Consider the following 26,029-nt stretch of genomic DNA (forward strand, 5'->3'; position numbering starts at 1 on the left):
AGGAATGGAATTTCATTAGGAGTACACAGATGAATGGGCCTTGTTCTCATCTCATTTCTGCGGATTCAATGTGTCTTTTGTTAAGCCATTGGGTGTTGAATAAGTAAGTAATTCAATTCAGCCCTGGGAACAGAGAAAGTAATTTCATATTCTCCTTGTAACTAGTTCATGACTTCCTAAAACATTGATAACCTAGTCTAGTCTGCCGACATGCTATTTCACCATTAGTAGTGACAATTTAAACATTCCTAAGAGGTGATTGTTTTTTGACTGGGGAACACCTACGTAAATCCTTAAAAGAAGAAATAGAAAGAAGAAAGAAATAAATTGTGTTATTTTTCATAATGGTCCTTTAAGTAATGGAGGGAAAAAAAACCCAAATAAACCAAAACCAGACCTCTTCTGAGTCCAGTTTTGGTACTTGATGGATAAGACTAGCTAACTTGTAAAATAATTATTTCATAGCTCTTATGCAAGGTGAATAAAATATTCATATGGCATAGAGGCAACTTTGGAAACAAACCCTTTCATTTTCTCTTTCTTTTGGCTTTTATAGCTTATTTAGACTTGGAAATTTTAGAAGGTCAGTAAGAATGGATCCAAATGGAATAATAGCTTTAGTTTATTGTACAAATTCTAGCAAACTGTTAACACAATTTTCTAGAGTTGCACTCAAGAGCAGTCAATTTTGCTTTCTTTTTTACTTAACCAATTACTAATTGTCATTCTTACTTATTTCCTGTAATTCTGGTTGAATTGGAACACCGTACTTAGGACATAATTATAAGGGTGTAGGCTTTAGCTTCAGAGATATTAATGTTCTGTATGAAAAAAACCAAATCTTTCATTTTTAGAAGTTATATTAAGTCTGGATGCAAAGTCAAAAGATTGTGTTTCAAGTTCATTGATGAAATAAATGGAAATGCTGCCTTGGCATTGGGCAGTCTTTGGCATAGTGTGAAATTAATTGAATGCAATATATCAGGAAAATGGCTGGTCCACAGCATACTCTGATACTGTCTTTTTGCCTTTTTAAACTGTGCCTTTTCTTCATTGATTAGATGGCTGATGCATCACAGTTGCAAATCAAAACATAAATTTTTTAACCTACAGAACTGGAGTCCACTATAGCATTTGGACTATTACTATGTCACATAGACATTTTGCTGAAAGCTCTACCCTTTTCAGGTTTTTTTCCAATTCAAGCTAAAAGTCTAAATCAATGAATGTGATTGTGTAATGGTCTAAATCTTCACACTAAGGGGCACCATGGTGTCTAGCCATCACTTTAATTGGATATGTCAGTTAACTGAGATGCCCGGAGAGAACCTCTTTGGATAGGATTAAGATTACCTAATGAAGTGTTTTAAGTCTTAAACCTCCCGTTGCTGATGGTGTAATCATTTCTGCCTGTACTTAACTGTACTTAATCATTTCTGCCTTTTTCTCTCTTCCATTCAACACGTGTACAGTATATAAAAAAGGGATTGTGTGCTCTAGCAAATAGGAATGCTTTAATTTCTCTGAGAGGTTTCCAAACTTAAAAATACTGCATGTGTTATGGATATCCAACCTGAGAAGTTGGGCCTGGGAAGAACTTCATGCCAGAGTTATAATTTGCTGTTTGCATTTTTAGCAACTACCAAGTATATTGTATTTTTAATTGCAAAAGTTAAACATGTCTGTCATCTCATTGTGCTTAAGTTGTGGAACATCGAAGACCAACAGGTATGGTGCTGTTTTGTGTTGGTAGCTTGTTTTACTTATGATGCAAATTCTTCTAGTTCTCTTGAAAGTCAGTAGATTTTTTAAAAAAATATTTCCTTCTTGCTCAGATTCGAGTAGAATGTTGTATAACCTATTTTTTCTGATTTAGAAAAAAATAAGAAATGGAAACATTTCAGGTATGTTAAATACTTAATCACTTTGCCTTGTCAAAACATCTGTCTTCTGGTGTTGCCATTAAAATAACTTAGAACAGCAAACATTTGATTGTTGCTATTACTGATCTGTGCATATGAAGGGAAATGGTTTTAGAAATAGAATTTTAAAAGGTTCGTACTTACAACCAGGTAAATATCAAATGATGACAGAACAAGGATATCTTTAATTACATAAAATGTTCTGTTTTGGAGTGCAAGCCCTATTGCTTACTATGTAATCCATCTTGAAAAACTGAAAACAATATACAAATTTTGGCAATATTAACACACACTTTTTAAACTCTTACATAGTGTCTCTTACTGGGCTTTCTATTTGAAAAAAACTTTAAAAAGTAGAATGATGTTTTGGCAAGCTTTTAAAAATACATGTATCTTGAAAAAACTAGAGAACTGTATTGCTTTAACTCTTCTTCCTTCTCATTCTCCTCTCCCCTACCTCCCTTGCATCTCAAAAGTGGAAAGTCAGAAATGTTTGTATATAATAATTAACACTTACTAGAATGTTACCTTTTGTATACCTGAATTCACAGTAGCAAAAATATGTGTTAATGTTTCTTGGCAGCTGCAGTTCTATTGACATCATCTTTCTTCATTGTTCAAATGTAACCTTCTGCAAATTCTGCTATAAATTAATTAATGAGTACTCTACTGCTTGCAGTATTTTGTACCTTTATAATGACACAATTTTTTGCTCTTAATAAAAAAAATTTGCAGTGGCTTATGAAAATATGCGATCTCAGTTCAGTAACTTGAATTGACATACATTTTGTTGTTCCCTGAGACTTAAGAGCGTGAATTGTCCCTGCTCAGAGCAGGGAGGTTGGAACCTGATGATCTTGAAGGTCCTTTCCAACTTTAACCATTCTATGATTTATTTTCTGTAATATTATAGTACCGAACTCATTGCTTGTACTGTGGTGCTCACTTCTGTTCTGAACAAACAGAGACCCTCGTGAGTAAAATATCCTCTTCAGAACTCAAGTTATTGGACAAAGTACTACATTTAGAATGACCGTTTTTCTTTTCACTTAAATTCTGCAGGATGGAGGCTTCCTGTCTAGAGCTGGCGTTGGAAGGCGAGCGTCTGTGTAAAGCCGGGGATTGCCGAGCTGGTGTATCTTTCTTTGAAGCAGCTGTTCAGGTTGGAACTGAAGATTTAAAAACACTCAGTGCGATTTACAGCCAGTTAGGCAATGCCTATTTCTACTTGCATGAATATACCAAGGCCTTGGAATACCATCACCATGATTTAACTCTTGCGAGGTAATCTTGTGTCTTTATTTACCATGTTCTCTGTTTCATCCTATTCTTGTAGAGATGAGCAGCTGGCTGTTCATTTTCCTACCAAATCCTGCCATTAACACTGGATAATGAGAGAATGGGGTGATTGCAGAGGGCCAGGGGGCCTGGCAGGTAACTCGATTACCCTTTAACCTGGGAGCTAATGCTCAGTCTAGCCCCATAATCCTTGTACTGACTGAGGCCTCTCCAGGTTTTTGGATAATCAAGTAGTTTCTTTAAATCCACCCTTTCTTTACTCTTTCCTGCTTACTAGACCAAACTCATTCATGTTTCTCTGTGTAAAATTCACAATACAATATTGTGACATCTAAAAACCCTATGCATTTCATGTGCTATTTATGGATCTCACTTTTAATGATTTGGTATAGATCTAATAAAAGGCACAGGCACCTAATGTGCTTAACCTCAGTTTAGGCACAAATCTGTTCTTCCCCCTGCCTTAACCCGCTCAAGTGTTGTAACCTCATGGGAACTTGTTTTGTTATGTTACTCCCAAGTGTCAGTCAGTTTGAGTGCTCCAGTGTTAGTCTTTTGCCTTAGTCTCATTCAGAAGCTAGAAATGTACTAACTCTGAGCTTTCTGGGAGACCAGTAAATAATACAAGACTATCATAGTCAAGTAAAATGTAGAAACAGTTAAACCTCTTAAACTGTTCTTTCTAATACTGGCACTATTTTTCCATATAATCATTAAGAATTTTCTCTTTATTCTCTTCCTAAAAGAAGTGGGTTTTTTTAATGTTAAAAAGCTGATGAATACCATGAATACCGACATTTGCACAAACAGCATCAATAAAATTAAATGTAACAATAGGTAGGTGCATTTTAGATATAAAATGAACGGAATACATTTGCATTTACATGGTTATAATTTCTTTTAATAAACTCTTCTAATTGTCTTCCAGACATTGCTCATCTGCTTGGTTTCTAATTACATACTGTTTACTGGGTGCTTTATTTCTGCAATTTTAGGACAATTGGAGATCTACTGGGAGAAGCTAAAGCTAGTGGGAATCTGGGCAACACCTTAAAGGTACTTGGGAATTTTGAAGAAGCTATTGTTTGTTGTCAAAGACATCTGGATATTTCCAGAGAGCTTAATGATAAGGTAAGCATTGCTTAGGAATATGGAAATAATCTGCAACTGCTAATACATATTACTGAACCCTGTTGTATTGGTAATGAGTGTGACACCTTGCAGAGGGAAGTAAATACTGAATATTCAATTATTTCTTCTAGACAGTAAGAGTCTGTTAGTTGCAAGATGGCTGTTTGCACTTGGAAGATTATAGAATCATAGAACAGAATCACAGAATCATTAAGGTTGGAAGGGACCTTAAAGCCCATCTACTTCCAATCCCCCTGCCATGAGCAGGGAACCCTACCTCTAGACCAGGTTGCACAAAACCTCATCCAACTTGGCCTTATAGGTCCAGAGTAATAAATACTACCCTGTTTTGTGGTTTGGTGTTTTTTTTTCCTTCAGTTTTTAATGATAACTGACCTTGAGTTATTATGTATCTTGCACCTCAAAAGGAAATTCATTGAGGGACATGACTGGGTGGGAGTAAAATGGGTGGTAAGAACATGTTCAGAATGGGCAGAGCATGTGTTGACAACTACTTAACAAACTTTTTTTCCCATCTGTGGATTGTACTAATAGTTGTTGTGACACAAGACTTGGAAGCAGACAATTTAAATGCTTTATTTTACTTTTGGTTTAGGTTGGAGAAGCCAGAGCACTATATAATCTGGGAAATGTTTATCACTCTAAAGGGAAAAATGTAGCTAGTGCTGGAACTCACGATCCAGGGGAACTTCCAGATGATGTGAAAAATGCTTTACAAAAAGCTGCAGATTATTATGAGTAAGTAGTATCTCTAAATGTTGGGGATTAAGAGGATATGATCATCTAGTTCAATAGAGCACTGTGATTTGTGCTGTCATGAGCACATTTCTGTTCACAGCAGGGGTATCTGAGAATTTTTTCCATTTGAAACTGGAAAGAGCACGTTTTCATTATTCTCTCATTTTTAGTGTACCTCTTAATACCAGGTAAATCCTTCCCTTAGGTTAGAATCCAGACTGAGACAATAGGACCTCTTTATACTTGTGTATAATGTAGCTGTAGAAGCAAGCACACCAGCTTGATTAAGAATGCAGTTAAGTTCAGTATCTCACAGGAAGTGTTTCCTACTGAGTGGAAAATTGTGGTTGCATAAAGACAAAATAGGCCAAGGCAGAATACCTCTTCCTTTTCCTTTACATAAATGGAAAGATTTAAAAAAAATATATATTATTTGAATGACTGTAAGAAAAAACCCTCTGAAAATTCCCTATTCTTCCCCTTTCCACTTCCTCCAAAACAGGGAAAACCTGACAATAGTAACAGAGCTGGGTGATAGAGCAGCACAAGGACGTGCCTTTGGAAATCTGGGAAACACACACTATCTTCTGGGCAACTTCAGGAGTGCAGTTTTAGCCCATGAACAGGTACAACAATGTGCTAGTAAGGAATGTTTTCTAGCCAAGTATCACCGGTTGCTCCTGGCAGTAAGTACATATCTTGTGTTGGATCTTCTTTCAGGCTTTTTAATGCAAGTTTTAAATCTTAATGGCAAGCTTCAAGTTTGGCTGTTCTTTTCAAGCATTGCTTGCCTAAAGAACAGATATAGATGCACAGTGGAGTAACTACGCGCATGCATTTCTGTAACAAAATGTCTATTACAAAGTACAAAATTGAGTAAATAACACAATTATTTCACGTTTTTAAGCGTCTCCTAATTGCAAAAGAATTTGGTGATAGATCAGCGGAAAGAAGAGCATACAGCAATCTTGGCAACGCCTACATATTCCTGGGTGAATTTGAAACTGCTTCTGAATACTACAAGTTAGTTGACTACTTATAAGTGTAATTTATACCTTTTCCTTTTTTCCGTTTACTTCTCTTGTGCCTAGTACTTCAGCTCACTGTAGAAGTGCCATCTCTTCAACACTTTTTAAAGAGCTGCATTGTTCAGCAACAATAACATTTTTCTGTAGTAGCTTAACCATTCTGATTCTTTTAAGGGAGGGGCAGAATTAATATTTTTAATTTATTTAACTTTTTTGTTACCTTAAATAGATTCTTCTCAGCACTGCAGACATCCTTCTATTGATATGCATTTATTCCTCTTTATTCTAGAACCAGGCATTACTATTGTAGCTTTCCTAGCAAGTTCTGGAATGACCTGAACTGGGTAGCTGGCTCAGGTATACTCACCAGTGAGATGGCTGGTGCACCTCAACATTTTTACATATTTAGTCTTTACTTTCAATCCAGACCTTTTTTTTCTTTGAGATCTGCACCACTAAGCAGTTGCTGCTGTAACTTGGGAAAATGCCAACTCAGCAAAGATACAGTACAAGTGTTGTTAGCATCTTAGGTGGATTTCAGAGCTCACCTGTTCTTTCTGAAAGGGAGAAAAAGCCTCAATAGTGAACAGATTCCTCTTAACACTCAAATTCTTCTTACCCAGCAGGGGCAGGCTGACTTGGTGGTTATAGGTCTGTCTTGCTCATGATGGTGGTGAATATGAATAATTTATTGTAATGCTGGTACTAAACTCTTTCCAGTGCATACTGTCAGGAAAACTGCTGTGAATTATTGATTAAACAACAAATTAGAATTAGAAGATGCTGTTTGAGGGATCAGTCTGCTCTCTAATACAGTAAATGGAAATAATTTGCATTGGAGGGGAGTGGGAGACAGGTGCTTAAAATCTTAAGTTTACAATATAGTAATTTGTTAGCAGCTAATTTGCCAGCCCAGTATCCTGATTTGTTTAATTTGTATAACTGATTTTTAATTGTGCAAGTATTCTTTTAGAAACCTTTCTTTAAAGTGACTTTTGAGGTGACTAACTCTTTCTTTCAGGAGGACGTTACAGCTGGCTCGACAGCTTAAAGACAGAGCTGTGGAAGCACAGGCCTGCTACAGCCTTGGGAACACATACACTTTGCTTCAAGACTATGAAAAAGCTATTGATTACCACTTGAAACACCTTGTGATTGCTCAGGAATTAAATGATAAGTAAGTCCTAAGAGACACAGAAACCAAGTCCTGCTGCCTCTAACTCTACTGTCCTTGTGCTGTATAAGACACCTGAATTAATGCAATTGCCTGCTATGCTGGGCTCCATTTTTCATATGGGGAGGTATTACGGTAATGAGTCTGAGATGAAAGAGGAACTGATGAATGACTCTGTCTCTGCATCTTCCTCTGTCAGCATCTTCTTTGTAAATAAAGGAAAAGAAAAGCAGGATTTTGTTTTTCATGGCTCATAATAATTTTGCATACCTTCACAAGAATACATCTACTTTTCCTCAAAATAAGAATATGGGAAGGGATGGGGCAAAGAGAACAATACAGGAGCAAGTAATACTTAATTTGTAACCATGATTTCTAAGGCCTTCTTTATAACACTGAGTACAACTAAAACCTTTCACAACTTTTAAATGCACTCCTTCTATCTAAGCAGAATATATGAATAATAATGAATGCAACCTGAACAAAAGCAAAATAGGTTATAAAAATGTTCTGTGCTTGCAAAACCGAGTGCCTTGTTTGCTGCAAGCTTAAAAATGGGAAGTTTGATTAGGCTTGCTCATATTTATGGTTATACCCAGATCACATTCCTTTAAATACAATACTTAACATGTTGATGTTGGAATGGTTTCTGATGATAAGACTTTGTATTTCTCAGCAAGCAGTTTTCCTGTGGCAACAGTATGAAAACCTGACCCCTAGTGTTCAGCCAGTAAAGGTATAACTGAAAACTATTTTTTGCAGAATTGGTGAAGGAAGAGCATGCTGGAGTTTAGGGAATGCATATACTGCTCTAGGGAATCATGACCAAGCTATGCATTTTGCAGAGAGACACTTGGAGATTTCAAGAGAGGTAGGACTCTTTCTATGTTGATCGGTAAGTTTTTGCTCTTACAAGGTGGTTCTAAGGAGGTGTGTCCTGCAACTGTCTCCTTAGTCCTTGTACAATCTCTGATAATGTCAGCATGGAATCTAAGTTAGTAGACTAGCAGGGTTTATTTCAGGCTTCAGTTTGTACCTTTTAGTTGTTATGTACTTGATTAAAAAGATGATTCAGTTTTCAAAGAGGAAATATTTTTCAGCCTTTTTCTCTCAGAAATCTAGGGACAGGTTTACTTTATATACACCTGTGTGTATTCTTTGTTACAGTAATAAAACTGCTGATTTTGTGTGCTTGCAGGTAGGAGATAGAAGTGGAGAACTCACTGCTAGACTTAATCTCTCAGATCTTCAGATGGTTCTTGGATTAAGCTACAGCACAAACAACTCCATGATGTCAGAAAGCCAGGCAGTAGATAGGAGTCTGAATGGTGCGTGCCTCTTTCTGCACTAGTTTCTAATGGTGACCTTCAAAAACAATCTGTTGTTTGTGTCCTTTTCTAACTACTGGTCGAGTCTGCATGTTTTTTTTACCCCACCAGCAAAAAAGGTGGTTTCTGCAGTATTGGACTGCTTCAGCTGTATTATGAATCCCCAGTTACTGCTTAGTTTCTTCGTATAATATTCCCGATTGTTCCTCCCCCTTCTTTAAAAAAATCTTTTTAACGTGGGAGATGAATGTGTTTGGTGCCAAATTTTTCCTTTTTAATTCCTACCATCTTGGCAACACTAGGCGTTACAGTAGAGCCCAGTTCATTTGATGTTCCTCTGTTCAGAGATCCACGGTCCTCGTGTCCCGTGAAAGCGACTTATGTACCTTAGATTGGTGGTTTTGAAGGCTGCTTATGTGTTTGTTTATTCTCTGCTTATTTTTGTTTGTTTAACTGCACTATTTTGGAACTCAGAATTGCTGTATCTTGGACCTCAGCTGAGTACAGCTTCAGCTTTCAGGGTGACACTATAAATCCTAATGATAAAAAGAACTTGATTCTTTCTTGAAGGTACCAGACCAAGAGTAGGACGCCGCCACAGCATGGAGAACATGGAACTTATGAAATTAACACCAGAAAAGGTCAGTACTTTTCCTTCTTTCTGTTTCTGTGACAAATAATGCTTTTGTTGTGTAGGTAACAGTCAGCATCTCACATCCACAATGGTTTATGGGAAGCTTTATTCCCCTCAAAAATAAGAAGGGGTTCCTGTAGTGTGTGTCAGAGGAATCCCTGCCATCTCCTCTTTAATAGCATTTTGCAGTTGGGGCATGAAAGTGATTCAGAGTAAAATTCCTAAGCTTTAGCTGAGCTGTACTGAACACTTCTTTTGTTACAGGAATTTTATAGGAACTTAAAATACCTGTCTGTTTTTCACTTTGGGATTTCAACCACCTTGTTAGCCATAAGATGTTGCAACATCTGTCTTGAGTAAAGATGCTCCTTCAGAAGTCACAGATAGGTAAAGAGCCTTCCTCCCAAGCTCATATAAATCTCTTTGAGTGGGGAATTCTTCATTAAAATCCATGTGTCAATCTTTGAGACATTTCCTTCATATTCCGTCTGCCTTTAAACACTGGGCTGGCAGCTCCACAGAAATTACTACAGTGGCAGACTGAAATTGCTATTATTTCCCTTCACACTGAGATATTTATTTCCTTTCTCTTGAAGTGATGCAAAGCCTGCCATTGTGTATATCGAATAGGAAAGTAAATCACAAAGCTTGGATCTGGCCAGCTGGTACAGCTGGAGTCAGCTCTGATGCTTAAGAGCCTCTTTATGTACTGATTTTAAAGAGATTGTTTAGTCCAGGGTGAGTCCTCTGCAGGGAACCTCTTAAGTTTTTGGCCAGTATCCACTATATTTTCTTACTCTGAAACTCTTTACCAGGGATATCTATTAAAGTATACAGACTATGATGGTCTGTGTCCTAAAATATAGTCAAATGTTTCATATGGATTTCTGTAATAAAGTATTAACCTAGATTGCAGCTCTTATAAAGGGCTTTTTCCAAGATACACATTGAGCAGATTCTGAAAATTCGTTCCACAAATGTCTTTGATATATAGAACAACATTTGACACAAGTGGTATGGTTTGATTGTACAGGACACCATCTCTTTAGAGTTGAAATCTGTGCTGATCTTAGATGTGCTGTTAAAAGGCAATCCATTTAGGTAGGCAGTGTTGCTGAAAGACTGGTGACTGTCTTCTCAACTTCTCATGTTCAATCACGAAAAAAATAGGGTTTTATTCAGTTATTTTAAGAGTTTGTCAGTTTTAGAGAAACCTGTTTGTTTTGTGAATAATTTATTTTACGAGAGAATTTAGGGAAAATCTGTCAGGGGATAAAGCTGGTTATTCCTGTTGGCTCTTGTGCTGGCATTCTCCTCTCTTTCCAATCTTTACTGGGAATTTTGTGTATATCAAGGACTTCACAGGAGTCTGGTTGAGTATCAGGATTTGTATAAGGGTTTTTTTTTTGTCTAGCACTCAGTATGGATTTTTAATTTTATTTCCAATTACAAGAATGTCAGGTGGGAAATGCCAGCAGTGTCTGCATTTGAATGTTTACATTACCTACAGTTCCTGCGCTGCAGACAGCAAGGAAAACTTCAGTGTGTTTGAGTACATAGACTATTTGATGACATTTTAATTCATCAGGTGTCACACTACTGTTCAGTTGTCAGACTGATCAGTAACAGAACTAACCTGCTTCAGGTACCAAGAACTCAATAACAACATGCCAAGTAAGAGAACCAAAACCTACGTTTTCACATCCTCATGGTTGGATAACTGAAATAAGGTAAAACTGCCTCAATCTGGGGAGGGAAAGAAGCTGCAAATAAGAGGTAACAGTATAGGTCATTACAATCAGAAGGGTTAATTTCCTGACTCTTGTTTTCTTAGGTTCAGAACTGGAACAGTGAGATTCTTGCTAAACAGAAACCACTGGTTGCCAAACCTTCAGCAAAACTACATTTTGTAAATCGACTAAAAGGCAAAAAGTACAAAAACGGCACCGCTTCCAAAGTTTTGCAGGATGCCAGTAATTCTATTGATCATCGACATCCAAACTCTCAGAGGGTAGGTTTGGCGAGCTGTGGAGATCATGGCTTTTGCACATCTTGGTCTGATCAGAATTAGGAAAGAGTCCAGCTGCCCATTTCAGTTTTACTTGATCTAAACAGGGTGGCTCTGTAAACTGATACAGAACCTGCCATTCTGCAGCTGTCTCAGGCAGTGGTGCCAGCTTTAAGCTTTTCCTACTACTGGAACATTTTCTTGGGTGGATTTTTCTAAAATTACAGCTCAGCTTTCACATGGATTTTATTTCCAAGTTTCTGCTAGACCCTGCTTCTTCCAACTCTAAAAAAAAAATATTCACTTTTTCCTGGTTCAGACAGTGGGAGAGATTTTTAACATTTTTTAGGTTATTGCACTCTTGGCAGAAGTAATTTAAAAATGAAGGAACGGAGTAATTTGATCTAGGTGAGAGATGAGAGCTTTTGACCATAGGCCTGAGGAGACAATGGAAACTTTTCATTGTCTTTCCTGGGTTTTTTATTTTGTGGCGTGGGTGATTTTGGAGGCTTCACAGCTGAGGAGGAATAATTCCAGTTATGCTGATCTTCTTGTTCAATTCTTTCTGTTTCAGAGAATGAAACATTTGTAATGTATTTTACCTTCCAAAAAAGCTTGCCATGTTATTATTAGCATTTCATCTTAGGATAAATTTCTCTAGAAATGGGTAACTAAAAAAATTCATTTAATGGATTTTAGATACACAAATGCCAATCACACTACTGGATTGAACCTGTGGTGCAGTTCTCCTGGCTTAGGCACTCCTGAGTTCCAAATACCCCTAAACTCTTCTTTCTTCTTCAGAAAAACAGTCGAGAGACAATGGCAGATGAAGGGTTCTTTGATCTGCTGAGCCGATTCCAGAGTAACAGGATGGATGATCAGAGATACCACTTCCAGGAGAAGAACAGATTCTCAGCTGCTTCAGTGGCAATGTCCTCTACTCCACCTAAAACAATGAGAAAATGTAATTTATAAAAAAGTAAAATCCATATCTGACTGTAGTTCCTGCCAAATACTGTTTAAAAATGTTATGTGCATGCCAGACTTGCTATGGAAAGGAACTTATTTCTAGACTAACTTGTGTTCCTCCTCCCCAGCTTTTTCTACTTCTGTAGTCTCACCGCACACAGATGACTTCCTAGACCTGCTTGCCAGCTCCCAGAGCCGCCGGCTGGATGACCAGCGCGCCAGCTTCAGTCACCTGCCCGGGCTTCGGCTGAGCCAGCACAGCAGCTGCTCGGTCCTCAGCCACCTCATGGCAAGTAACAGCAGGGAACCAGACGATGACTTCTTTGATATATTGATAAAATGTCAGGTAAGTTGTTTACCAACGTCTTCGGAGATTTTGTGTATTCTACTGTTTAGTATCACGTGTTTTAAGACAAATTGATTTGCCAGATAAGGGAAAACATACAGAACAAAAAAATAGGGTTTTTTTCAAGGTGGGGTTTTCTTCCAAATTATCCTGTGTCCAGTAGGTATAATTTTGGTATAACATGTTACCCATTTAAAACAACAAATGCTGAAAAAGAGAAGGAAAATGAATGAGGCTATTAAAAGGAGTATGTAAAATGGTTTTAAGAAGTGTTTAGATCTGGCTTCTTAGGAGGACACTTGATATTCCAGGAGTCCTAGCTTACCAAGTGAAAGAATTCAGTACCAGAGTTTTAGTGGTGATAGTGATCATCACTCCAGTTGTTAAGTTTAAATAGTAGTTCATAGCAATATAGAAATGAGGTGTCTGTTGTCAATTAGAACCTGTTATCTATACCCATTAGACCAAAACTAATGTAATGAAAAAGTGTTTTACCTCATGGATTAATAAGGGATCTCAAAATACAAAATTCAGATTCTGAGTTCTCCAAAGGTAAGTATGTTAACAGCACCTGGAATTGAGTCTACCATGACAGCGTTCACCAAGCTGATGCAATGCCATATTCTGTTTTAGCAGCTTCTCTGTTTACTTCTTTGAGTCTAATATGATAGATTTTGTCTCTTCCCATGCACTATATGCAGCAAACATACTGTGATGGCTGCCTGTGCTTCAGAGAGAGAAAGGAATGGAAAAATTTAACTCCCTCAGTCATTATGGATGCTGCTGTGTTTTTAAACAGAAGCACAAAAGGGTAGCTGACTTTTGAGACTTCTTGTCTCAAAGGTGACTGTCCAAGGTCCATCCTAGACTGGAAGCCACGCTGTTCCTCAGGTGACCTGCACAGACTGAGGGAGAGGGTGGAAACTGCCTCAGGGGTGTTAGCGACCTGCTCTGTAACACTGTGTAACGTGCACCTTTATCTGAATAGCTGACAACAGTGTGGCTGGTTTTTACCCCCTGTATAAGGGAATGAAGATAACCATATTTTCTGTTACATGAGACTAGAAGTATCAAGTACTAATGATAAAATTATTCTTCTGGAAGAAGGACCCATAAATCTCATTCTGCAATATGAACAATAACTAAATTACAGATACTGGTGCACAACTGGTTTGGAGGCACCATTTTAGCTATACTTGCAATCTTAATGATTTGAGAAGTTTAACTCGAAACAAAAGTTACAAGTCAAATCCTTGTAATAGCTTTAAATCTGAAAACAAAAGCTTTTAGTAATTGTGCACTTAGATTGTTCACTTATTATATATATTCCTGTAAAGATGCAGCTTTATTGCTTGGTCTGTCTGTAGGGTTCCAGACTGGATGATCAAAGATGTGCTCCTCCATCATCTGTGAAAGGACCAACTGTACCAGATGAGGATTTTTTCAGCCTGATTTTACGGTCACAAGCTAAGAGAATGGATGAGCAGAGAGTCCATTTACCTTCAACTATAAAGGGACCAAATTCCAGCTTAAGAAAGAAACAGGTGCATACTGTACAGTAGCATCCTAGGTATCATTTTTGTTTGCTGTAAAAACATACATGCCTTTTTACAGAATATTGCAATTAGTAGTTTTGTCCCCTTTCTGATAATCTTTGTATAAAAAACCAGGAATTACTTGCCACTACTTTTTGCAGTGTCTGAGATATCAATTACTGGATCATCTCCCACTTAAATGTATCTAGGCTAGGAACAGTAATGTAATTTTTTTCCCTGTCAAGATATTCTCATTGCTGATGTGTGGATTCTACCACTGTCTCTATCTAGTTTAAGACCAACATTTCTATGTTCTTTTTAAAAAAAACTTTATTATTTTTTTTGTTCTGATTTGTACCTCCCTGAAAAAGGTCCTGTTTTCTTTTATACTTTTTTTAAATAAAAAAATAATAATTGAGAAATAACTTCAGTACTTAAGTCTGTCTTTGTTTCTCAAATTATTGTTATTTAAAAACAAAAAAACCCAAACAAACCCTACTTTTATTTCCCTTTACTACAAAAACATTATTTTGAAAACATGCTGGGTTTTTTTGTAGTGCTTAGTTAAGTGTTTCCTGTGTTACCTAGCAGAGTTTTACAATCAGAAGGCTTGTTTTTAAGAAGGTAAGTATTTAAGAAGATAACTATTGTCTTTAAGTCACAGCTGGCACTGCTTGTGTGGTAGCAGTCCATGCACCAAGGAATCACAGGGGTGGTGGACACTTCCTGTGAACTACCATGGACATCACAATTCCTGCTGTGATGGAATTTAAAATGCAATGAGGAGTGAATGTGTGTGTGATGCTCACTACCTGACCTCAGCTACCACTGCTTCTCTTGGTAAGGACATGCTGTGCTAGGGTAGATCTTGGGCACAACAGTTATAACTTAGTCTTGCCCTCAGGAAATACCTGTAACAGAGGTAGGTCTTCAGAACAGTGAAAGCTACATGTTATATTTCAGGTAGGTGTCTTGAGTTAGAGGCCACTGATTTTAACACCAAGGGTGGCAAACTGTTCACTTCAGGTATTTATAAATTATGTGAATTTTTAATTCAAGTACTATACCCCTAGAGAAGAATCTACAGCCAATTTTAGCTTCAGCATGAAATATCATTCCTAAGAATAGTTCAACAGATACAGGCTCCACGTAATTCCAACTTTTACAGTTGCTGAAAATTCTACATATTCTTGCAGCATTTTAGCACCAAAATTGATTCCCACTGAAACTAAAATTTTCAGCTTTTAAGGAGAAATGCTAGAAAAATTATTCAAAAAATCATGTGTTATGATCAGTTTATTGTGATGGTGATTGGTACTTTTACTGAGTGCTTCCTATTCCCTGTTGGGGAATCACCCTAAAAAACCACATCTGATTCAACATCAGCTTCTCACTCTTCTGCAAATTATAAAATTAAGCTGACACCAGCAATTCTACTTACTCAAAACTGATTTTAAATACTATAAAGCAAAATATAGTTTGGAGGCATCTATCTGAGCCGTGATCAGTCTTATGTGCACTGCATGAACCACCAGCAACTTTCTTCAGTGTGTGACAGTGACCTGATGAGGCTTAACTCTGCTAGATCAGAGTACCAGTGCTTTCTCACCACCAAGTATCTAGTTTTACTGAAAACTTCTAACATACATTTGATTTCAAACAACCAGCAAGATGCCACAGATAGTAAAAGTAGCCAAGGAAACAGGCCTAACGTAACAACATACTTATTTCAAATTCTAGAAGTAGTATGTATACTCAGTTTTTAAAACCCCACCTTACAACTGTGCAGACCAGTGCTCTGACCAAAGGTGAGTTCCCATCAGCTCGCACATGTTTGCTTTTCCAGATTTGAGAACTTGCGCAGAGCTAGCAAGAATGTGACAACTAAAGATTAGACAACACTTACAGCAAAGCTTGGGGCTTCCTTAGTCTCTGCCTGGTGAGTCACGTGAGACCTGCTCCTCTTCTTCTGTAGTTTCCTTCCTGGGAGTCCTGTGAGAACTGCTGCTCGGCTCTTTGCATGGTTCCATTGCAGGAATTTTCTCTCTCAGGTTTTTATTAGGATCACAGTCTTCTCCAGTCTCTCGCTCTGCTTTACCTGTCTCCTGTTTCTGCTGCTCAAGTATATGTTCTTCAGTAAGGTTTTCAGCTGTGATAGTTTCTAGTCTAGGAACTTCAGACTCAGTGTGCAATCTATTCTGTAAAAATTAATAATAAGCTATTAATCAAGCAATCTAAAGTGATGGTATCTGTTGCTTAAGGTGCATCTCAGCTCAAAAGGCAGAACTGGTATATTTTTTTCCTAGGGAAACATGTAAATAAGCAAAGCTAGAGTATAAGTCTATTTTTAAACTTTTTTTTTTTTAATTAAGTTTTTCATTTTCTATAGTTTAAACAAAAGTCAACACTACTTCCTTTCCCTGCCTCTCCTCTGGGGTAATCATTGTTACTCAGGCTGGCATAAGTACTCTGTCTCTCAAAACAGAGGTTAATTAAGGCTTTAATGTAAAGGTAGTTTCAATTCAGTAGGCTCCTGCCAGAGTTGGCCGTTGCACAATATTTGTGCAAAATATGCCCAAGATGCCTCTACTGAACTGTTCCACCAGGGAACAGGTACTTCCTTAACTCCCTTCTCCCAAAGACCGGGCTTCAGGTTGTTGTTGAAACATGTTCTAGCAGATGACACTGAAATCTAATTAACACAGGACTAACATACACCAGGTTCTGGTTTGGGAGACTCTTCTACTTGCGTGTCTGGCACTTGGGTTGTATGCACCACGTCAAGGATTCTGCTGCCATTTCCTGGCCTCACAGGAGCATCTCCTCTGTCAGAAGGTCGTCTATGAACATAGTGAAGATTCTGCAAATAATAGCCATCTGATTCACTGCCATCATAGTGCCCGAAGTCTATGTTCTGATGACTCTCAGGTGGAGGAAGACTTTTCTTCTGAGAAGACGTTAAGTATCTTATCACAGACACTGATGATCCTGCACCATAGCAGAAAGCCTGGGGGAGGAAAAAATCCAAAACTTAACACTAAATATTTGCAGCATCCAGTTGTCACAGAGAATTCAAAATTAAGTCTCTGTGAACACTGGAAGGAAAGCTCAGGTGATCAGAACAGCTACAATAAATACAGCTACTGTAGTTCACCTTTGATGCTACAGTAAATGTGTTGGAAGGCTCCACCTCAGAGCCTCCATGCACAGAATACCCATTGTATGCACCAGTGTGTAATGACACTAAAGAAATGGGAAATAAGCTGCACTAAACTATCATGGATTCTTAAGTTTAAAGCAATTTAATGCTACTTCATCCCATGTGGGGAGGGAGAGATGAGGTTTAAATACAAACTTACCTATTCTAATGGCTAAACCAACTGTACTATAAAGATTTTGTCAAGAAAAAGTGCCCTTGTAGAAATAATTTCTTCTGAGCTGAGAACTATCTTCAGTAGTACAAATAAATAATATAATAAATAATACTTAAATATAAGTAAGTTTAAGATAGGAAAAAATAAAACTGAGCTTTTAAATGTAAGATAAATGTATACAAACCAGAACAGCTAGTGCCATCATAATGAGCACTGGAATCTGCAGAATAAGTGGTATCTCCTTCATAAGTGCTTTGATGAATTCACCAATACCTTTTCCTACGTGCTTCAAAGGCTCAGTTACGAAGTTGGTGAAAGTAATTGCCAACGCCTACAAAAATAAATAGAAACAATGTTGTCACTGATTGCAAACAAAAACATGAAGGGTCTCTATAGGCTTAGGTATATACCTTTGTTGGTGGGACCAGCAGAACAGGATTTACTAGTAGAGTTTCATAGTACTTCTGACAGGGATCATCCTGAAACGTCCATTTACTTCTGAGCCACTCTGTAGCCAAAGCAGAGACACTTTTACTGCTGTAAAAGATGTATTTTATGACACAGCAGTAATACAGGAAGTGGTATTTCAGTTATAGATGGAAAATAACTCTTCCAGATACAGTTCAAAGCTCAAATTTGGTTTTTAAAATCTGAGAGTAGCTCAGCAGTCTAGTTTATCTAGTCATGGGGATGCAGGAAGAAGAGGGAAGGGGGGGAAGAAAGAAAACAGAGGTTTTCTAATCAACTAAGTTCTTCTTAGATTAACTTAGTCCCTAAAAGTATCAGAAGTCCACAATTACTGAAACAGAAGTAATTCTGAGTGTTACTACTCATCTGCCAGGCTGCAAGCAGATAAAAAATGGCTATTGTTCTTGCTAGATTTCAAGATACAATTTAGTTAGGAAGTCTTACTTCTTTAGCAAACTTTAAGCTATAAACATGTAAGTTATCATATCAGTGCTTCTGCAGTTTGCTTTTAGTGCAGTCAGAACACAAACCATTGAAATCTGACATAAACACAGCAATCAGAGCCAATACATCTAGAGGGAAGACCATGACAAGCCCTCTGACTAAGCATTGCCATCATTAACCTACCTGCTGTAGCACTGGATAATGGCTAACAAAAAAACTGAGATCTGTCTGTAAATATAACAAAACTAGAGTAAGTAGTTACAGATCTAAATTCTGGTTCACTGTACTTGCAGGTCTGACAAATGAAAACAATTTTTTTTCTGAGTTCTGCCCTCCTATCTTCACTGAATAGCACTGAATGGTACTGGAGGAGGGGAGCTGGGAAAACAACAGGATAAGAATATAAGGATAAGCATGCAGAAGTAAGACCATGACATGCTCTCACATGCACAGTTTTGTGATCAGCTCTCCTTCAAAGGCCTCGGAAAGGAAGTCTTGTGGAATGGAAAATATAGTAAAAGCACATAATCACGTGTTGCTGAAGAAGATTCAATGTACTGCTCATGAAGAAATTAAAGGGTATTCTTGGATAACATAACTGAATATTTTGTAATCTTAAATGCTGTAACAGGTTAATGAAACAAGTATTTACCAAGAAGACTTTCTCTCCAGTCCAACTTCTCAGCACAGATATTATCAAACTGTCCCATTTTTGCAATTTCTGCCTGGTGCTGTGCAAAGGCCAGCTGTAGGAGAAGAATTCCTTGTAGAACAAAACAGTAGGCAAAGGAACCTGCATCCGTGCAGCACTGAGCCTGAGCTAACAGTGTTTGCTCTGAGCAGGTTTGGGATCATAACCTGGGTGAATCTGTCCTAAGAAAAGTTTGCTAGCTAAACACTTTTGGTTAAATTCTAAGTATTTCCTGGGACTGGATAAAGAGCAGCAACGTGGCTGCCTCTGAGCTGTTCTCCAAATGGAGTCTGAACTACCAGAGGAGCTAACTCCAGTATTCAGAGGTACAAGTTCAGGGCAAAAGCAATATGACATCTTGTTTCCTTAAGATGTTTCTGGATTAAAAAAAGAGACAGCTGCCATGCAATTACTAATTAAAATATCTGGACATTTTCCCTTATTTTTTAAATCCTGTTAACAAATACCTGTATTCATTCTAATTTTGCAAAGAGAAAAAATTAAGTCAAATAATCTGTTGAAAAACTCTGACATTCTTCACTGACTGAATCCAAGTGCTCTGCATGGCAGTTCACTCATGTTCAAGAGCCACTGGCAATCTGCTGTTCCTGGGTCTGACAAGCTGCAGTACAATTCCAATGACAAGATGCGAGGATGGAGATTCTGATCTTGGGCTATGACCTAGCAGAATCATTTACTCCTTATTAAAATCAATACCATTGTACAGTCAGGTACTTCCTCACCATTAATGAAACATTTATCTCTGGTCTCTCATATGTTAAATACAGTTTAATCCAGGGAATCTTTAGAAAGAAAAAAAACTCCACAATATGTTTTTGTAAGAATTTTCTACCAAGCTGCTTTAGACAGCATTCATGTCTCCCTTGCCCATGCACTGAAATTACAATCTACTGCCTTATGAATTTCTGTGCCTCTGTGGCAGGATAATACTTGGCAGGGTGTCTTCTGTTCTTTAAGCCTAATACACCTACCAACATGCAAAATAAACTGTTCATCCCTTTATTTTGCAGTCAAATCGTTTTATATGAACTAACTAGAGGAACTAAATAACCTTTACTCTTTCATTACTGTAAAATTTGAAGCCTAAGAGCCATTACAGTTTCAGAGCAACTTACCTTATACAGGTAAAGCCAATTCCATGCAAAACTGATGAGAAAACTTATCAATAATACACGTTTGAGCTGAACAAACCAATGAATGTGTGTCCAGAGCTCTGTGGCTATTACAACTACGATGCACACTAAGCACAAGAGTATCTGAAAAGAAAACAGGATAAAATTATCATCCTTATTTGGAATTTTCCAAGCTTACTGCCAGTACACATGAAGGAACTGCTGACTTTTGGTTTTACACAGAACAGTTGAGAGAATCTTTCCTTGCTTTCACAGGACATCTGCAGCAGCACAAGGCAGTAAAGTTTCATGTTATTGCTAATAGTTACTCCTATCACAGCCTTACATTGCACTTGATAATTTCTTTTGTATTTAGTTACTTTTTCCTTGTAATATTTATAATGTTACCTACCATACTTCTAAATTACAAAATCTATGTAATTCAGTGTTTGAGTACTATGTGCCCAGTATGAACCACAGAACTGCTGAGCCAACTCCTGCAGTCTGGCTAAGAGACAAACTAAGAGACTTCAGAGAAGCTCTTTGCAGTCTCTTTTCATCCAAGGACCCTGACAGGGAGGTTATGCTACTGACAACTTCCTTTTTTCATTTGGCTTCCACAAACTGTCTCAAAACTAGACAGGATACTTTCAAGATCACATCAGCATAAAATGCTAGCATGTTCTGAAAATATTTATTCAGACAGCTTAAGCTTATTCTAGATCCTCATCTTAGCACTTCATTATTCCATTTCATAGAACATGGCATTTTCACATATGGCATTTTCATGCTCTCCTTGCCAACACTATCCAATTCTTTTCCAGAAAATTCACAAAAACCTCTAGCCTATAAAACCTAAGACCTCAAATATATACTTGTCACAATATAAATATATTCCAACTCCTGCAGAAGCCAACGGCTTCAGCATCTATTTGAACAAGAGACAAATCTGGAAAATTGGTAACACCTGTTGTCACTTTAAGTGGTAAGAAAGTATTACAATCTGACGATTTACACAACATAGATATAAAGGACAGAAAAAAAAAAAAGCATACCAGAAAAAACTGCAAAGCTACAATAAGACAAAGATGAGCACAGGAATAAACAACATTAATTCCTGCTTCAGGTTAAAACATCACCTCTATCTTCAGCAACCATGGAATAAAATGACCGACTCATTCTAAATACAATGGAAAGAACTGGTTTAGATTGGGAGTTAAGATGGTGATTCTCACTGGCTAGACTTGCACAAAAAGACCTGGAGAAAACAGCACTAAAAAAGCAACGACAATAAAACCTTTTTTCTTCTCTTACCATAAACAGATTACGTAGATCAATTCCAAAAGTGTCTTCAAATCTCCAGTGCCAAGCTTCATAGTCATGGTGCTTAAAGTTGATCAAAATATCACTAAGTGCATCATCCACAGCACCTGACTGCCAAGTGTCCTCATTGAGAAACCTAATGATCTCCAAATATGTCTGTCTTGTAAGGATGATCTCAGCATCATAATGTACATGGCCTACATTTTCCTCAGGCTGAATAAAAAGCAAAGCAAAACAATAATTAAAGCTGCTTATCTGGAAATAGAAGTAAATAACAAATACCTGTGTCCATATACAAAAACCTCATTATGTACCAGCACCTTTCTGAAGCAGACTGCAGGATAAAGACAGGGGAATACATTATAATTCTGTAATTTTTCTGTTTATTCTTCCAAACTATACAAAACAGAAACTCTAGTTCTTGGTACTCTTTTGATTCTACAGCAAAAACCTGAAAAATGAAATGGGTTACCTCACCTATTAGAATTTTAGAACCACTTCTCATTAAAAAGTATTAATTACTAATGCATTAAGTGTGTCCCAATCATGGCTGCATAATACAGACAGAAGCTATTACATACTGAAATAAGAAATTTCACATTGCTGAATGTAATGTTCTTTGTCAAACAGTCATTTTGCTTGTTGCAAAAATTGCAAAAAAGTCCTTTACCTTTAATAGGAAAAAATATCTCCAAAGATAATATAATAAATGAAGTAATAAGGTGGTTCTCATATGCAAACTCATAAGCTACTATCCCTAGATGGTTAACATGGTAGAGTCTAAAAGGCCTAAGAGGTCTACAAATAAACAAACAAAATTTGGATCTTTTAATTTTAACAACCATAAACATGAACTGAAAAGGGTGTTACTATAGGTACATCCCAGCAACATGCATTTAGATACACACTCTGCATTTACAGTCTTCCTTTGGATACTTTACAGATCAAATGGCAACTGTTTCTCCTCAGCAAACACAGCTGCCAATGGCAGTACTGGCTGCACACACTTCTATGATTTTTTTCCTTTGCAATTCAGTTCCTTTCATTTTAAATTCAAGCAGGTCAGAATAATTATCAATACTTGATAACTGTGAAAAACACATACAATAGTACTATGAATTTTAATTAAATTTAATGACTGTTCAAATACTTACAAGGCCAAGTTTCCCAGCTTCATTTAAAATCTTATTCAAGTACCGCTTAAAAATATAAAAGCTGCGGCTTTCCCGTGATCTGGCGTTCCGCTCCAGGCATTCTGCAAGCTGCAATAGCAAGACATTTTATTCGCATCTCGCTCAAACCAGCTTGTTCAAAACCAACCCTACCAACACATTAAACTCGGGTTAACAGAGGCACGTTTCTCTAGTTGAGCAACAACCCCATGATAAATACATCAGGTGCTGAAGATACTACTTTCCATGGGACTGGCCAGTATGGGAGATACCAAACCTGTTTGTTATATGGGTTGAAGAGTAACCTCTGTAAGAATAGAAACTGAATCTTCTTAAAATTTAAGTTTACATCAGAGGGGGGTGGAAAAAAAAATAAAAATAAATGGAGAACTGTAAAACATACTAAGTAGAAAAAGCAACATTAAAATTCCATATCCCATTGGGTTTGCAAATGGCTGAGGGAAGTGAGAGCCCCAGCAGCTACACAAGCATCACTGCACAGCAGCTGCTGTGTTGGATGGCACATCAGCCACTAATGTGCTCTCTACACCCACAACCCACCACTTAAAATCCAACAGAATTCAACAACCTGAAAATATAAGGCCAGGTTTGTTAGTTTTGGCAGCATGATGTAACATCAACACCTCATGATGACAGTACTGACACTGGACAGAAGCACATAGCTTCTATCAACCTCTGTTACACTGTATAACATTTTAGGACGCAGACCTTGGTAGGCAGAACAGCAACCTGGAATTGAGTTCAAACCACTTCCAGTCTCTCCTCTGAATACAGAGGTGCTCCTTATATAATCCATAGTCTCTCACAAATATACCAGCAATTCAGCTGTTCTATAGTATCCAGAAAAGCAACATCAGAAAGCACAAACTATAAAAACAGAAAAATATTACATAACAAACCTTCCGTTGCAAGGAATCTACTTCCCTGGAACAACTCGGTAAGATTTCAGTACTGACTGTATCCACACTCTTATCCTCAGAGCCATGATAGTTTGCCTAAAATCACATAAGAAACCCACATATTTTCAGAACCAAATAATTTGATCAATATGCCGTGTTACACTTCTATAGTCAGATGACTTTAAAAGGAGCTGAAAACTGTGTGTTGGTCTGTGGTGCTAATACTCTCCCAACAATACTCCAGCTGCCTCTCTGCTGTTATTTTGGGCTCCAAACAGAAAATAGCTTTATCTAAATGCACACTGCCTTCAGAAGGTGAGGCCGTGCTCTTTCCTCCCCCACCTGCCCTTTCCCCTCCTCTGAGTGCTGGTGAGCCACACGCAGTGCATCAGATTAGATAACCTGGACTGGTTAAAAACTGACTCAGCAAGCAACGGGGCAGTTTTCAGCCAGACCGATTCACAGTCCAATTCACATTCCAACTGGCCATGGAGCCAGCCAGACTGAAAGCAAACACAAAACCCCATCTGGGCTGCATGCCTTTCATGTCCCCTCTTCACTCTGAAACACCTTCCCATTTTTTCTGTTAATTGCTCAGACTCAGTTTTAGCAGTGGTTCTTTTACACAGCCAGGTATGCACATGGAGGAGTCTCCAAAAGGAAGTGCAGCATCACACAGACTGGCCCTGACAGGAAGTTCTGAGGATGTGGCTGGCCCACACAGCCTGCTGACCTAACACCTCTCACTGCAGAAATCTGAAAAGATTGATTAACCCAAAGCTGTCATTCTTCTTTTAAGATGCAGTTCTACTTTCATATGAGACAACAGTAGAACTCCTAACATTTTTTTAATAAAAGCTGAAGCAGTTAGGCACTAATTTTAAAGATTCCAAAGCTTGCTACTCAATTTTAGGGATACTTATGATCATCACGTGGACTTGGCGCAGGTGGAGGCTGAGGAGGAACTCTGGAAAGAAATAATGCAGTTTGCATTTTTTGCTTCAGAAAATTATGTTCTGAAGCGTTAAAATAGTTATTATTCAAGACTGCAAAACCCAACTTGAAAGCTGATGACAAAAGCCAAGGGCACTCATACTACCAACCAGAGTTTACAGTCTCACCTGTGCAGGTCTGGAAAAGATAAACACATGTGACAGTTCCCCCCACATACACGGCAGGAGCATGAGTTACCATGTTAAAAATAGCTTTTCATATTTCATCCTCTCCTCAATGTTTACGAATAATTAACAGTACAGCACCCAATCCCTATTCTGATCTTCCTTCCAAAAAGTCTGTCTGACGCCCAGCATTACAAAATGCCACTGACTTTTATCATACAATAAACAGGGTTAATTCCCATAACCCTTGGAAACTGGATAATTCAACTAATATAGAATAATTCAGCTTAAGTCCACCAACTTTTATCAGCTATGAACTTAATTTTCCAGATATTTAACACTGTACTTCAGACTAGCAAGAGCTGCTTAACCCAGTATCTCTCAGAGAAACCACTTACGGAGCCACAACCTGCATAAATCAGCCAACCACCACCTGTGAGAAAATAAAAAGCTTGTTTCCTGTGACTTGATCACTGTGCAACACAAACTTGTCAGTAATAGGCTCTGAGGCAATTATCTTTAATCACGTAGGTAGCCTTTTTTTTCTTAACGCTTCTCTGTGCACAGATTCAAATATAACCTTTAAGATGTTAAAAATACCATAATTCTACTGTTTTCTAACTTCAGGAATTAAGGGAAATCTTTTGACTGCATGTGGTGAGGGTCTGTGTGAGAAGGACACATACTCATGCACCCTTTCTTCTACCTTGTAAGGCCTTCTCATTGCTCCCGAAGCTGCATCGTAATTGAGCATATCCGTGGGGTCAATCCATTCATCATCTTGAACTTTCCCACTCCCCGTTAGCACAACTGCACACAATGCCAAAGAAAACAGCATCCTGTATCACTAAACAGAACAAGAAATTAAAATATTCAGTTCAGGATGTAGGACATTGCACAAAACACACAAAACAATTTTACAACAAGAAAAAAGCACTCTCCAGCGTTGTTTAAAAACAGCTCCCTATTAAGCAGGTTAGACTTCACTTACATAACTTTTTTCCTAAAGAAAACACTAGCAAGAACGCACAACCATTAAACTGTAGGGCTGGATCAATACGACTGGCTGCAGTTATCAGCGGGTGCAGAGCAGAGTTCAGCGCTGCTCGTACCATCAAACAGCACAGAATCCTCCCGGCCCGAAGACAAGGCTCTGCCACTACGACCACGGGCACCGCCAGAAAGGCCGCCAGGATATTCGCGCCCTGCCCGGGCAGCGGCCCCGGCCCAACAGGCCCCACCCGAGGCCG

General features: G+C 38.0%; 2 protein-coding genes across 2 annotated transcripts in view; one reads left to right on the forward strand and one right to left on the reverse strand.

The window, feature by feature from the left end:
* Positions 1-14,373, forward strand: part of GPSM2 (G-protein signaling modulator 2) — a 17,771-nt gene extending 3,398 nt beyond the window's left edge. The window contains exons 2-14 of the mRNA XM_010006674.1: positions 2,985-3,206; positions 4,217-4,352; positions 4,969-5,111; positions 5,614-5,737; positions 6,019-6,134; positions 7,161-7,316; positions 8,076-8,184; positions 8,512-8,641; positions 9,212-9,282; positions 11,110-11,286; positions 12,088-12,250; positions 12,384-12,601; positions 13,969-14,373. Coding sequence (XP_010004976.1) covers positions 2,985-3,206; positions 4,217-4,352; positions 4,969-5,111; positions 5,614-5,737; positions 6,019-6,134; positions 7,161-7,316; positions 8,076-8,184; positions 8,512-8,641; positions 9,212-9,282; positions 11,110-11,286; positions 12,088-12,250; positions 12,384-12,601; positions 13,969-14,163 — 1,960 coding nt within the window. The 3' untranslated portion in view covers positions 14,164-14,373. The remainder of the gene's footprint in view (positions 1-2,984; positions 3,207-4,216; positions 4,353-4,968; positions 5,112-5,613; positions 5,738-6,018; positions 6,135-7,160; positions 7,317-8,075; positions 8,185-8,511; positions 8,642-9,211; positions 9,283-11,109; positions 11,287-12,087; positions 12,251-12,383; positions 12,602-13,968) is intronic.
* Positions 14,374-16,061: 1,688 nt separating this feature from the next.
* Positions 16,062-25,617, reverse strand: CLCC1 (chloride channel CLIC-like 1). Its single transcript, XM_010006790.1, has 10 exons — positions 25,486-25,617; positions 23,662-23,757; positions 22,724-22,831; positions 21,561-21,782; positions 20,250-20,390; positions 19,075-19,168; positions 17,921-18,018; positions 17,695-17,841; positions 16,853-17,143; positions 16,062-16,334 (listed from the first exon to the last, which is right to left on the reverse strand). Exons 1-10 carry the CDS (start codon positions 25,615-25,617, stop codon positions 16,062-16,064), a joined length of 1,602 nt encoding a protein of 533 aa, XP_010005092.1.
* Between the last annotated feature and the right edge of the window lie 412 nt (positions 25,618-26,029).

The sequence above is a fragment of the Chaetura pelagica genome, unplaced genomic scaffold, assembly GCF_000747805.2.
Source record: "Chaetura pelagica isolate M959 unplaced genomic scaffold, ChaPel_1.0 scaffold69, whole genome shotgun sequence".
In the NCBI taxonomy this organism is placed as follows: Eukaryota; Metazoa; Chordata; class Aves; order Apodiformes; family Apodidae; genus Chaetura; species Chaetura pelagica.

Excerpts from the sequence above, each read along its gene's own strand:
- CLCC1 (XM_010006790.1), bottom strand. The coding sequence starts at position 25,617 with ATGCTGTTTTCTTTGGCATTGTGTGCAGTTGTGCTAACGGGGAGTGGG. Across the intron at positions 22,832-23,661 it reads TAGATTCCTTGCAACGGAAG|CTTGCAGAATGCCTGGAGCG; the intron begins GTTTGTTATGTA and ends TTGCTATTGCAG. Across the intron at positions 17,144-17,694 it reads TGATGGCACTAGCTGTTCTG|GCTTTCTGCTATGGTGCAGG; the intron begins GTTTGTATACAT and ends TTCCTCCCCCAG.